This window comes from Chaetura pelagica, unplaced genomic scaffold (genome assembly GCF_000747805.2).
Source record: "Chaetura pelagica isolate M959 unplaced genomic scaffold, ChaPel_1.0 scaffold425, whole genome shotgun sequence".
In the NCBI taxonomy this organism is placed as follows: domain Eukaryota; kingdom Metazoa; phylum Chordata; class Aves; order Apodiformes; family Apodidae; genus Chaetura; species Chaetura pelagica.
In genome coordinates this window covers 4,971,509-4,986,250 of record NW_009953205.1, presented here as the reverse complement: position 1 = coordinate 4,986,250, position 14,742 = coordinate 4,971,509, and the positions used below count along the sequence as shown (strand labels likewise).

General features: G+C 41.5%; 1 protein-coding gene across 1 annotated transcript in view; it reads right to left on the bottom strand.

The window, feature by feature from the left end:
• Positions 1-999: 999 nt before the first annotated feature.
• VSTM2B (V-set and transmembrane domain containing 2B) overlaps positions 1,000-14,742 on the bottom strand; it is a 17,236-nt gene continuing 3,493 nt past the window's right edge. Inside the window, exons 4-5 of the mRNA XM_009997488.1 lie at positions 14,653-14,740; positions 1,000-1,715 (exon numbers count right to left, since the gene is read on the bottom strand). Of these exons, the coding sequence (XP_009995790.1) occupies positions 1,627-1,715; positions 14,653-14,740 (177 nt within the window). The 3' untranslated portion in view covers positions 1,000-1,626. The remainder of the gene's footprint in view (positions 1,716-14,652; positions 14,741-14,742) is intronic.

Below are 14,742 nucleotides of genomic sequence, written 5' to 3'. Positions count from 1 at the left end.
TAAGGGGATGAACATTCTTACCAAGATTTTATTACTTTTGGGTCCCCCCGGTGAGTTTGCCCCAAGAGAGGCAGGAGGCTTTTATTACCACAATGTAGTAGCAGGTATGAAACACAGATGTGTTTCGGTCTCACAGCTAGTTGAGATGTGAGTGGCACAAATCCCTCACTATTACTGACAGTCCTAGAAAAAGCAAATTCTGACCATCTCATAAATTGAAAATCCCTTCCTACCCTCCTTCTAGAAGGAGATTCGGGTACGAGGTGAGGCAATGGAATACTCTGCTTTTGCTCCACAGTTTCTGCCACTGATATCCTGCTGATGCTGTAGCTGTCACCTTACCATTTCTTTCTAAAATGCTTTGCAAATCAAAGATAAAAATCACAGTCAGACATAGGAAATTTCAAAGTACTTTAAATTCAGCTAAAGACGTTTGTGTTTCTTTACCAAGTCATCCTCTTGTCTCACTTAGAACCCAAGCATTTTATAACAGAAAATACTTCCTGTATTTACTATAAAAAAGCCTTTTGCTTCATTAGAAGAAAGCTCAGTTGGCAAGACGAGTTATACAACTATGTAATTTTAAAAAACATTGGAATGGGTCTAGGGAATACAACATTCCAGGTTGATTTTTTTTTCATTTTCCACTAGTTGATTAATCTTTTTTCAGAGAGGCCTGTAGAAAACTAAAGCAGCTTACCTTGAATGCTCTGCACTGCCACACAGTCCATCTGACAGATCTTGCATTACCTGCCCAGAGATAACTGGTGTCACCACAGGAAATGCAGATGTAGCTTGTGACTACCTGGCTGTGCATTCCTCTGGGGGGCTTGCAAATGCACAGGTTGGCAGAAACATGGAGTATTAAATAGCTGATTCCAACATTCTTTTGTTTGTGATGCACCTTTCCTCAACTGTCCATGCTGTGACAAGGCAGGGAACAGCCACAGCCACAAAGCCTTCCTGGGGAGCTTCAGGACACAGGGAAAGGCACAATCATCTGTAAAAACTTTATTTCAAAATCTTTTTATTCAACTGTTATTCAGCAATATACAATACAACTTATAAACAAATGTCTTACCTTGTTTCCAGTCTTCATTTAAAAATAAATATTATTGACAGTGAATAGTAATTATGGTAAGATGTACCTTTTTATTTAAAATGTCTCCAAAAGAAATAATTTAATTAAAAAAGAAAAAAGGAAATCCAAAAAACCTAAACACAATAATCTACTAAAAATATTTCCTTTCTTAGGAAGGGCTTTGACCCAACATCTTTACATATTGTCATAAAGATAACTGCTCAACAGTTCGTGCAAAATGAAGAGTCAGAGGAAAGGTTTAGAAAAGAAAAAATATTACATTAAAATAGAGAAACCGTAAGTGCCATGCACAGAGCAGGGCTTTACACCATAGTCTGGAAACTAGATGGATTATTCTATGTGGTTTACTTTCTGTGGCATCCAAAAAAAATATGGTTTTCCCCCCATGTAGAATTTACCATGCTTCTTTCAGTCTCTTTCCATCTTTAGTACTGTACTTCTTCTTTTGTCAGGGGTTCGTTCTGGTTTTGAATAGGTTCCTTTTTTGTTTGGCTGAGGAGCAGTGGAGGAAGCAGTCTAGTCTGTCAGTGGTTTACTAATAAATGTACAAGCTTATGCAGTATTAACAGGGACATATACAGGAGTGGGTCTGTAGCATAAACAGGTCCTGTACCTAGAAGAGACAAGGCAGAGAAGGGGATTTTACTCTTTATCTTTTCCAATATAGAAAATGAAATGCAGAAGAGAAATACAGGAAGATGTAATTTTGATCACTTCAGAGCCGGGGGTCAGAAGCTTTATTTTAATAGTAAAACAGCATCCTCAAGCTATCCAGCTCATCCAATAGCTTTTCTTCTCCCTCCCAAATCTAACTCCACTTAGGTCATTTCATTATGCATTACTAATGGTCTGCCTAAACTTGGCTTCAGCCAACTTACCAGCAATTGAGATTTCTATAAATACACCTTAATCTAGTATATAGTTTCTTGAGAAAAGACAGGTATCAACCACCCATTACTTAAAGGGAAATGACAAACGCTGGTGCTGTACTCCTTGATTAACAGGACATGAACCCATTTCATTTGGAATGGGAACAGCAAGACCTTGACATCCTCTTTACCTTTTATAGAAAAGAGCAGAATTTTAAATTAAAAATGTGCACAGGAGCTATAGAAAAGCAGAGCCTGGATGTGGAACCCATTTGTTACAGTAATTTCATCCAAACCCAGGGAGGTCAAGACCTTCCTGCTCCTACACAGAGCTGCAGGGGTTGTTACCTACAGGCCATCGCGGGGCAGCTGGTGTCTGTGACCTTATGGCTGAGGGAGGAAGGGACAGCTCTCCCTGGGCAGGGACAGATTCTGCTGCCTTTGCTTACAGTGAGCAGTGGCATGTCCATGCTGCAGCTAACAAGACTATGCCTGCCTTGTATCTGCTGATACTTAAGATACTTGTTCAGTTTTTTGATTACTGCCTGTTACTCCCCACGCCCCTTCTGAGCCCACACTGACAAGGCTGGACAGGTCAGCAGCAGCAGCTTTTAGGGTCCCAAGTACCAATGGGTGACACCTTTCCAAAGCCATGATATGGACTCACATGTACAGTTGTCACCAACACTGTAACATGACAATACAGGACTGCACACTCATGACTGATGTCTCACATGGTGATGGGACATTTCCACAGGGGTGAATGCAAAAGCAGGAGCCCAGCTGGAGCCCAGCTGGGGCTGCCCTGCAGCCCAGGCACACAGAGGCACCCAGGGAGAGGCTTCATCAGTGCTGAACATCCTAGATACAGAAGTAATCTATGCCTAAAACACTGAGAGCCACCCAGAAAAGTGACTGGCAAAGCCACTGAAAAGCCAGAGAAAAGCTTTAAAAGAAAGGTTTTCATGTTCAGTGTCTCTGAAAAAGCAATCAGGCCACTTCTATTTAGGCAACTCACTTCAGGCACCCTAATGCAAATACTTTACTCTTGGTCTCAAGGACCTGGGAGTCTTTCAGCTGTGGCATGATCAAAGGCAAAACCTCAAACAGTTCTTGAGTAAACTTGGGCTCACTGTTCAGGCTGCCTCGTCATCTATATATACCTTGCCAGCAAAGGTGGAGTATTAGTTTCCAGTATCAAAAAATAGTTCATAGCAATGTGGTGTGCAATTGAGGAACTGAAGAGATGTACCCATAGTGCTGTATCATAGGTGCCTAGACTATGTGAAGATTGTTCAGTTATTATGGTTTTAATTAAATCCTTGCATGCAAAAACACGTGGCCAAGGACTACCTGGGGAGCAACGGCAAGGCATTAAGATGAATACAGGTGTTTTTTTTTTAAAGCTGAAAATTATTAACAAACACAATTCAGGTAACTAAAGTAGTAACTTGTTAAAACTCTTGCAAAAAGACACCAGAAGTGTGTGCAGAAAAGTGCACAAGAGCTGCTAAGCTCAGGTTCCCTGCCAGCACATGGACAACCAGCCCCAAACATCTTGCTGCTCTGAGGCAGCAATGCACAGGAGCTCACAAGCTCAGACTTGCCTTCCTGCCCCAGGAACCTGCCATACAGGGCCAGGTGCAAGGCAGGTCTGCCCTGGGGACCTGCAGGAAGGGTAAGAGATCCTCTTTCCAGTGCTGAGAGGGTGAGGGCAGCGGGAGCCTTGCCTGTGCTGAGGCCAACCATGCCAGACTTAGAATCACAGAATGGTTAGAGTTGGAAGGGACCTTAAAGATCATCTAGTTCCAACTCCCCTACGTGGGCAGGGACACCTCCCATTAGATCAGGCTGCTCAGGAGCCCCATGCGACCTGGCCTTGAACACTTCCACAACCTCCCTAGGCAACTTGCTCCAGTGCCTCACTACCCTCACACTAAAGAATTTCCTCCTGATCTGTAACCATAAATCCCTCTTCTTTCAGTTTAAAACCATTACCCAGGTATTGATTATAAACAAGCTGTAATTAGTGTCCTCAATTCTGCTTTTATGGCAGTAGTGGAAGTCTTGACTTTTACTTAATAAAATGCTACATTTGTAGATGCAAACAAATGGAATGTGGTCTTGACCACTAAGATCTGAACAGATTTCAGAACAGAGAGTTTCTATCCAGAGACTAAATGAAGAGTACATAGCTACTTCCGAACTACAGACACTTACAGAGAAATATTTAATTTCTATTTTGAATATTAATTTGATGGTTTGTTATTGTAAGCTTCTTCGTCACTACACAGATTAACAATTTTCCTTTTACATTATTTACATGCACATGGCTTAAAGGGAAAGTCTACCACTAAGCAGAACAGTTAACAAATTGTTCTGCTCATGGATGGTGAATTGCTCTCTGGCATCACTCATCCTTCTTTTCGATTTACAACATAATAATGCTATACTGTAGTTTTCTATTTAATAATTTGTGCCAGCATTCATCAAAGTTTGACTTAAAACAGAACACATGGAAAAATGGGAAGATTCTTTTACAAGCTATATTTAACTGATGGCCAAGAAACAGAGTTTACAGCAGTTTCTTGTTTTTCTTTCTAGAAAGAACCCAAAAAGTCCCTTGATGTCTCTGAGGTAGTAAAATGCAGTGGTTCATATAATAAAAAGCTGAAAGACATCAGTAGCCTGTTTTCCTTAAAAGGTGACACCCAAAATTCAACTGCCTATCCATGATGGACCTGGGACTCTGGCTGGCAGTATCATGAGACACTTACCTGGACTGGCTTTTATGCAGTGACCTGTTAGCCTCAGCCTATTGCCTTACAGAACCATGCCATGTCCCATTAAAACTCTCAAACCTGGCATTTCATTAAGAGGTGAGGGATCAAACTGACCATATATATTGATTCATTCTCTCATTCCAGAAACTTTAAACTGTGCTTGAGACATATTCCTGGAGGAACTGCTCCTACTGTCTTCCGTCTATGGAAAAAATAGGGGTTTATATGGGTTGTTGGTCAAGGATCATTACAGGCAATAACCTCCTAGATAAATTCTCTCTCACTGACACACATCTTGAGCACTTCATTGAATTGAAGCGAATTTACCAAACTTCAGATCTAACAGCTTAGAAGTTTTCAATTAAGATCACATCATTACTAAAGTCACTCTACACTAACTGAATTGAAGAAATAATAAGCTACACCACATTAGAATTACTCCACAGTCTGAAACATGATCTTATAAGCTGCATCTGTCCTCCTTCCACTCTGAAATACAGCACAATCCACACACTGCATTTTTGCTATTTTTTTTAAAAGCTTGTAGCTGATGCTTTAAACTTCCTATTTCTCGCCAAGTGATTTTTCTTCAGGATGGTGTGCAAGGGGTATCCAGAGCCAGCTAACTGTAGCATGCAGGGCACTATATGTAAGATAAAGTACTCTTGTTAAAAGACGTCTGTGTACTATGGTCATGTTTGCAAAAGCACTGAACTACAGGGTCCCCTCTGCTCCCACTGCTTTCAGCTGGCTGTGGCTTAACATGCCTTGGCACAGCTACAGACAGTTCCTAAGCTGTGTTTTGGTGTTGCTAAGTTTGGCAATGGTGTCTTCCCACATATTTTACAAGCAACTGCATGGGGTCTGCTCACCGCTGAACTTGCCTAGAAAGCATGATGACAAAATTTGTTTTCTACCCAATAGACATTTTTTATTTATGATTTGCTGAATTTTGGAACAGTTTTCTCATGTGAAGCGCCTCATGAGGCACTTGCAATTATTGAAGTGGATTTCTGATCACATTAGAGCTTGTTTCAACTGAGACTCATTAAAGCCAAATTGTTCTCAAAATATTAGGACTAAATCCCTTCCCAACATGCCTATGGTACAGAGATCAGTCAGGTGTTCAGTTACACTCTAAGGAAGCTCCTCCTGGCTTCCATCTTCTCCTGGATCATAAGGACATTATTAGATAAGGTGCGGGATTAGATGGACATTTGATCTGATCCAGTTCAACAGTTGCTGCAGGTCTCTGTGGCAAGACATTTTTGTGTTAAACACAGCTTACTAACAGAGAGAAAGAGGGGTAATTAAACTTCTGGATTTAATGAATGTATGGAAGTGCAACTCAGGTAGAAGGCAAGAAATACTTCTGTCTTTATCATAATATTCCTACTTTTTTGGTTACCAGAAAAATATGCAGTTTCATTGTCAGCGGGCTAGTAAAAACTCTTCTCCCACTAAAGTTACAAGAAGTAGGGAGTACACACAATATGGGGACATTTTCTCCCAGTATACCCACTTCTTGACAGTCAAATGTGTATGGAGCAGTGAAAGCCTTAATTAAAGCTTCACTCCACTTCTTGGTTAAAGTTGGAAGGGACCGTAAAGATCATCAGGTTCCAATGTCTCTGCTATGAACAGGGAGACCTCCCACTAGACCAGACTGCACAAAGCCTCATCCAGCCTGGCCTTAAACACCTCCAGAGAGGGGGCTTCCACAACCTCCCTGAGAAACCTACTCCAGCACCTTACTACCCTCACTTGAGCATGAAAACCACTGGACTGAGAGAAGGTGGTGACCCCAGAAACCCCAGCAGAGCAGCAGCTGAGCTGATTCACATGGCCCTGGGCCCCTGAGCCGCTGCTCTTGGGATCTGTCCTCAACTGGAGACAGCCAAACAAACCAACCAACAACTCCAAATACCCACTGCTGGAGAAATTAAGGAAAAACTTCAAGAAAACACCAATACTGATTTGTAACGATGTCCAAAAGGGAACACTGCTATAGACAAGAGTCAGCATGGAACAGGAACATATCCTGAATACTTGAGAAGAGTAATTCATTCTATATAGATTATTCAGCTTAAATACTTTACATTGGTCTGCATTTAAATAAGCCAGTAACTTTCCTCTTTTCAGACCTGCAGCTGGTCTCTACTTTGCAGTACATTCCCATGGAGAGATCTGTGCTTTGGTATCTGTGAGATGATCTCACCAAGTAGCTTATTAGAGAGACTCAAAACATGCAACTATAGATTTGTTTAATTTCCAGAACTTTCTGCAGTTCCATGATCTAAGACTAACAACAAAACCAAGATGTCCTTCCTCAATACTAGTATGTGAGTGAGTCCACAGCATATTGATAAACATAGACAGCAAAAAGCATAACTCACACTAACCAAATCATGAGGCAATGAAGAATACTGGAAGTGAGATTTCAGTTACAGAGCTCTGAAGGGAGTCCAGGACATATACTCATGCTTTTTTATTATAAGCAGGTGGATTAAAAAGCCACGTTGAAAAAAAGCAGGCAAGCCTAGATATGGTCACACAATTCCGTAAGTCAACATTTTAGGAAAAGACTTGCAATAAAAGTCACACTAGATCGAATCAAAGGCTTCACATTCTGTAATTGATACAAGTTGTAAATATTTGCAACTCAGAAGCAAAGAACACAACACTCTTCTCACTTCACTGTCTTTTAGAGTATTTTTTACTTGATCAGGATTAGGAGCAAGCTGCCAATGTAGTTGTAATTATTGCTCCAATCAGAATTACTAAAGTTAAGTAGATCTGAGTGCAGATTATCTAATGACTTTTTAAAAAAGTAACCCTACCCTGTCCATACTTGGAGAACAGAGCTAAGTGCATTAGCAGGACACATGATGACACAAGGAAAACAGCTGTATTGAGAGCACGTGCCTGGAAAAAAAAAAGCCTGTGATTCACATAAGGAAAGGATCACTTTTTTGCTTTAAACAGCAACATTTTGGGAGTGACCCACAAATACACAGACTGTCCAAACCTTTCCAGTGACCAACATTTGCTAGGCATTAGCTAATGATATTGCCATGCCCTAGATCTAGGGGAGGCTAAACTGTACAGAATAAGCTAGCAAACAGTTACTTGGAAAAAATGTGGACACGGGATATTCCTCAGTGCCCTCTTTACATGTGTCCTGCTACAACGTGTGAAATCTCCAGCTCTTTGGCAGAGAGGGATTCAGACTAGAACACAAATTTTAACATGTATAAAGTAGTTCTAACTGTACCAGTTCAGTGACTTCTACACATAACCAATAAAATGACAGACACAGACGACTGTGTCCATTAGAGGACTTAGTAACTGTACTTTGCCTCATTTTGAAGTTAGCAGCTGCTCCCAGCACTGCTCTGATTCCCAGAGGCAGCCATGCAAATGCAGGGTAAGACCAGATGTTACAGCAACTACTTGACACCCTACGAAGCTTCATTAGCACAGCTCCCTTCTCCAGCCGTGGCACAACGATCTGCACACTGTGATCACACTGACTTCTCCACAGAGCACAGTTGCTGCACTGCCAAACTGCTCTTCTTTTCAGCTAATAAAATTGCTTCCCAACTGATAACAGCCCAGCAATACAAAATACTGGGTTGTTAACCGCTGTTATGACAAATAATACCATTCTGCTGACAACCCTGTTTTTTCCAATACAAACCTACTTGAACAGTTTGCTATTGACATATGAGACTGCTCTGCTATTATCTAATTTAAAATAAACAAACATAGTAAAAAGCAACAGTGAACCTGCCAGCGTTCTCACTGCTTTAGCAAAGCTAAATCAAAACTGAAAACAAACCTCTTATTACCAGCACAGTCCTGTCAGGCTCTGTTATGTAAAGAAGAAACGCCTTCTTTATAGAACTACTGCAAGATCCATTTCCCTGCAGATCCTACTTTACGTTTGCTTTCCAACTACGGGCCACCACTGTTACTGTCCATCTCAAAACTAGTACCAGTAAGATTGTCTAGATATTTCTTTCTGCTATGACTGCTAAGTATACTGCCTAAAGTGTCAGGGAACTATATAACCCCAAACACAGTTCAAGTATTACTTCACATTGCATTAAAGCTGCATCAGTGCAGCAGAAGTGGAGAATATGTATCTGCCTCTTGTAAAATATGCAGACTAGGTTAGCTGGTACTGCAAACTAAGACTCCATTTTGTATCTACTGCAACCGTACACACAGGACTAGCAGTGTATGTGCCTTTCTGCCTAAAATGCTGTTTGTTCATGCACGAGGACATGTGGGTGCACTCAGCCTTCCCTCATACACATTTCTAATTTTCACTCACTAATGAATCAATCTTATATAGAAATCTAGACAACATTAGCTAAAAATTCCACATTTACATACCCCTATCATTGTGTTCATCAAGTTTTTATAACATTTTGTAATCTATAATTTGTAGATAAGAAATAAGTTCCAGTAATTCAGATTTCTTCAAGGACACTGCACAGGCTTTAGAATAGGTTAGTACCATTTTGTCTGTCCTCCAGGGAACAAGCAAGAACTGCTGAAAGGAGGTTATTCAAATAAGTTGCATTTCCACAGCACAAAAACACCCTGGCACAGCTTGTTTCTGCCCTAGGTAATGAGGTGGCACAGTACTGCAGTTCGTGGTTTTGTCCAGCTTGAGAATTAATCCATATTACACACACAAAAGAAGATATTTGACCTCACTTGTCCCCAAAGCAGTCTAATTTGCCTCGGTATTGAAGTGCTAGTGATGTGTATTTAATGAGAATTCTTTTTGCATGTTTATTATCCAGTGACATTTAGGAGGTCAGCCTGATAATTCAGTTATGGTCTCTGTCTTCCTACTTTATTTAATGTAAAAGGAAAAATGTGATGCGACCCAGGTTGCATTTAACTACAAATAACAACAGAACATAAGCTCATATACGGTCTCAGAAAAAGCAAAGGGGGAATGAAGTAGATCCAAACATTACTGAGTTGGAAAGGCAGGGAGACTAAGCTGAACAGCAACATAGAGAGATGTTCCCCTCCTGCTGTTTTGTGTAATGCTCATCTCTCAAAAGACAAACAAGCTCCATGGGCTGTCTCAAACTGGCATGCAGTCATTCAAATTCTGACAAAGGCAAGAGAGCCCTAGACCCAAACCCTTACCCAAAGTTAAGCCAAACTCAACCACAGCCCCTCCAAATAGAGGCCCTCTAACCAGCTGTAGAAAAAAACCACCTTTTGCTTCCCAGTGCACAATGGAGATCAAACACTCTCCCAGAGAGTCTTCTGCCTCAAGGCAGGTTGCTACAGATTGACTTTGTGCATGTACTGCTCTTATGAGCATCACTGGCACAGAAGAATTTGGACCTGGTGCTTTATTACCTCAGGCCATGTAGCCCACAAGAAGACCTCCCTCTGCCTCAGACTTAAAAGGCTTTGTGGGGGAGACAGGGGGATAGGTGTGAAGACTTTTCTTCTTCCTGGCTGTGAACATTTCATCTCTGTGTCTCTCTGTGCCCCTTCTAGAGCATTCTAAGAAAAATGAAGCAGAATTTCCTGTTTCACACTCCCATCGTTGTTTATTTTATTTAAAGCTTTCACTTCAGAGCTTTGATACTAGAGATCAAAGAAAGAAAAGGGAATTTGTAAGCTGCAGAGTCTGATCTACATTCTGGTCAGAAGTTAAACTAAAAATTGCCCCCAAGCCAATACACAGGTACTCATTTTGGAGACCATTTGGTAGGCTGTAATACAGCAAATTTGCCTCCCAGAAGATCAATACGAAGATCCTTATTTATTACTTCACCTATCAGATGACAAAATTAGTCTCATGACTAAGGTACAGGACTTACATTTAAAGATCTGAAATTAAGTTTTCATATTAAATTTCACAGCTGACACACACTCAACCAAGTCAGTCACTCCTCTTCCTGCCATTTGTCCATCTCATCCATTTGGACTACAAACTTTCTGGAACAGAGACACTTCTTGCTCACTGATGCTTTCCTGTATCCTCCCTACTTACCCAGTAAAAACTAGGAATGCTTCCAAACACATTATCACTCATTCACCTGCTCACTCTGTTTTATTTTTTTACTTACAGCAAAAGATTCTATTTGCATATAAGTATTTAAAATGAAACTTAAGCATTATTTTCACTTAGAACTGTAAGGACAACAACTCCTTCTCTGATAGCGCTAAACCAAATGATGTTACCAGCAGATCTCTGTGTCCTTCTCAGTTTCCACCTCATTCTACCTTACTGGCAGAGAAGCAGTACTCTTTTTGACTTTCATGAGACAAAGGTTTTACATGGCAGTTTAAACATTACAGACAAAATTCTGTTTGAGTAGCTAATACTTTTAGCATATTGGGCATTTTTTCTGTTACATTGGATCTATTCCCTTATACACCATAATGCTGATCACAAACTTCTACCAAATACAATTTCAGATTACGTGACCAAAACTATGGATTTTCTATTTATACTTGGTGTGTCAGATGCTCTTCAGAGAATCTCAGTAACAAGCACATTTATTCTAATAAGTTCATGTTTCAGTTCAACTAGAAGATATAAAGAATCACATTTTTGCATGGTGCATGACTGGGACTCCAGCTGAAGTCAACAAGAGCCCTGCAGGCACATCTGAAAGTAGCATTTGATCTATAATCATGTTTTTTTGGAATACAAGCACATAGAAGCCCTGTCTTACTATACTGAACATATTGGGAAGATTTCTATTGCAAGGAAAATAGGATTAGAACCCAATTCATGCAGGACACTGTGGCTAGTGCCACGCCATCAGCTTTTAGCAAGAGCTCTCTAGAGTATTAAATGAGGGTGTTTCTTAATCCCTGATGGCAAATGTTTGTTTGAGCACATTTCTGCTTTTATACAGAGGAAATATGTCTGTGTGCAAGGAAAAGAAAGACTTAGGATATTATTTCATTATTACACACAGATTTGGTGCAAGTACTTACCTATATGTGTGTTACAAAGCTTGGAGTAAGGTAATCAAGTATATTATGCTACTATGCAATATATATAATTCAGCAACAGTGTCAGGACCTGCAGTGTTACACACCCCATGTGAACAAAGATTCAGTGTGACTTGCTGGCCCTACTGTACAGCACTGCCTAGAGGGGCTAGACTCGAACAGGGCTTCTAGCTTACAGAGGTGAAAAAAGGAGAAAATAAGCATTTCCTACAAAGAGACTGGATTCTTGACAGAGAAAAATAATTACCGTACCTAAAACAGCTCTAGAGAAAACCACTTTAACATACAAATGGGAAAGTCTGAGGCTCAAGGATATAATTTTTTTTCTAAGACATTTTGAAGAAAGTTTAGTGCTTACCCAACCTGAGTGACAGCACTAGAGACCAGAGTCTTTGATTTCCTCACCAAAGCAGCCGATATCTCTGCAAGCCCTGATCACATTGACTTCCACCTATTTTATCCACATGCGTCTATTTGGGATAAGAGGCAACACTTCATGTTTAGGGGAAATAAATCCATTTCTTGCATCTACACCAAGCTGTCTGTCTCTGCTTCTAACTAAGCTCCTGGCCCAGAGAGTCTTTCTAAAATACACCAGTGATGGGGACTGGGAAAGCAACCAGCACTCTGCTCCTCAAAAGCACAAAACAGAAATCTCATGGCAACAATTCTCAAACAGCCTGGGTTCAGAAGGCACGTGAATCAGAAACTTAGAGCGTTAAAAGTCTTCCAGTTTCTCATCTCCCAAGCCATGCTGTGGCTGGTGTTTTATTGGTAAGTAATTACCAATAAAACTGCCAGGTCCAAACTGCCACAGGTATGGAAATTACAGTAAACCAAGTAGAAGCCTCTTATTCAGGGGATCGTGCTTGAAGCAGAGTAAAAAGACATTTTTAGAGGACCATGCCAAAATACAGAATTAGTTCCCTCCCTCATATGGAGACAAAGGTGCTGGTTTATACCTTAAAGTCAGTCCCATGAACAAGAACTGAAGTCCTGGGCACTCTGCAGTGACTTCAGCTTTCTCCCAGAACAGAAGCTGCCACAGAGTGGCACTGTTCACAGACACCAGTGGGCACAGCAGGGACCTCACAGCAGGGAATTTTGGTTTAGCCTATTCTATAACCCTCTTAGCATCAGGCTCCATCTGGAGATCCCCAAAAATGTTTTTCTGCATTCCACTACCTTTGTCACTGATTTAAATAATTCGATTATCTCCACTGCTGGCCACAATGCTTATATTTTATTTGCAGAATTTAATCTGGCCTAGGAATGATGCAGCAGTGCCACATCCCCAACCTACAGACATGTAAAAAATCAGGACAGACAGCAGTTTAGATGATCTGGGCAGGGGGTCTTGCCCTAACAGACATATGTAACATGCTCTCTTGGCAGCACATACTCACATCCATCTGTTGAGATGGAACTGAGCCTACTGCATTTCCATTGTCCTGTTTTTAGGTCATATGCACCATGTAAGCTCTGGGTTCAGTAGGCAGGGTGCACAGGGCTGCAAATCCTAAACCTAACTTCTGTTACCTGCATGGAAAAACATTGCAAGAATTGTCACTTTGGGAGAGTGAAAAGAGGAAACATGAAAACAGCCACCAGCCCTGTTCTCCTAGGAGGAAAGCAGATCTTTCCAAAACTAAAACAACAGATCATGAACTTTAAGTTGGTCAGTTTAATTTCTTGTGGTTGGTGAATTCAGCAAAAATAAACTGAAGTTTTTTATATTCCCACAGACTCCTGTAGTTAGACCTCAGGAATTATCACTTTGTCTTCAGCTAGACACCAGGGAACAGCCAGCTTAGTCTTAGGACCATAAAGAGCAAAACCTAATTTTCACACATTTCTACATGAGAAATTATTCAGAAAACAGTGAAAAATAGTAACCAGAGAAAATATAGCACGTGAAAAGCACTGCTAGGTCACAGTGACCCATATACAACTGATTTCCATTACTGTGAGCTAAAACCTGCAACCATTTGCCCTGAGAGCGTGAAGAAGCATCAGGAAGAAGCACAAACGTTCCTTATGAGAATGATGAATTTGCATCAGAAGAGACTCTGGACAGAGAAAGCTCAGGGCTTTCCCTCCACAGTCAGTGGCATAAAATTGTTTCCCTTCTTCCACAGATAACTCGGCAGAGACATTTGTTCAACACTAGCCAAGTGACAGTGGCTAAGCGGGGAGCTCAAGCCCAGCCAGAGCAGCACCACACAACTTGAAACACCTTTGCAATGCAGATTTAAGACTCACTCACTGTTCCTCGTCCTGCAAGATCCTTCTCCAACCAGCCATAATACAGTAATGTGGCATTAATAACACAGTATTAACTGATAAACAATCAGTACTAGCAGAATGTTTACCTTTGCAAACCACTATAGAGCACTGCATCTCCAACTCTTATCCTACCAGTAATTCAAGCATGAAGCTCATTACACATCAACTTACGTTTCTGTGCCAGCCCTGGACCCAGCTCCACACAGGCCCCACGCCTCTCAGGGTGACCACCCCCTGTAACTACTGCCGATTTAAACCTGCTGCACAACAGCCACGGCGTCTCACTCACTTGGAGCTGCAGCTACTGTTTAAAACACCGTGACGGAAAAGCTGCAAGGGGCTCTGTGGAAGTGGGGCCTCCCACAGGTCCCAGCCTTGCTCTCAAGACACAGCCCCACACCTCTGTGCTAACTTTTAGTTTTCAGGATAATTTAAGTACATTTACTTACAGACTTGGGATGTCATTACCGACCTCTAGCACCTCACTGACAGTCCCACTCATGACGGAGGGGGATCACAGTGCCCGACTCTAAACCGAACAGCAGGATTCAGCCGCAGCCGGCGAGGCAGAGGGCTGTCCCTTCCCGTCCCCGCACCCTACCTGACCCGTGCTGCTGGCGGAGGATGGCGGCCTGTCCGGACGGCGGCGAGGCCGAGGAGGCAGCGGCGGCCGCCGAAGCGGTGGCGGTAG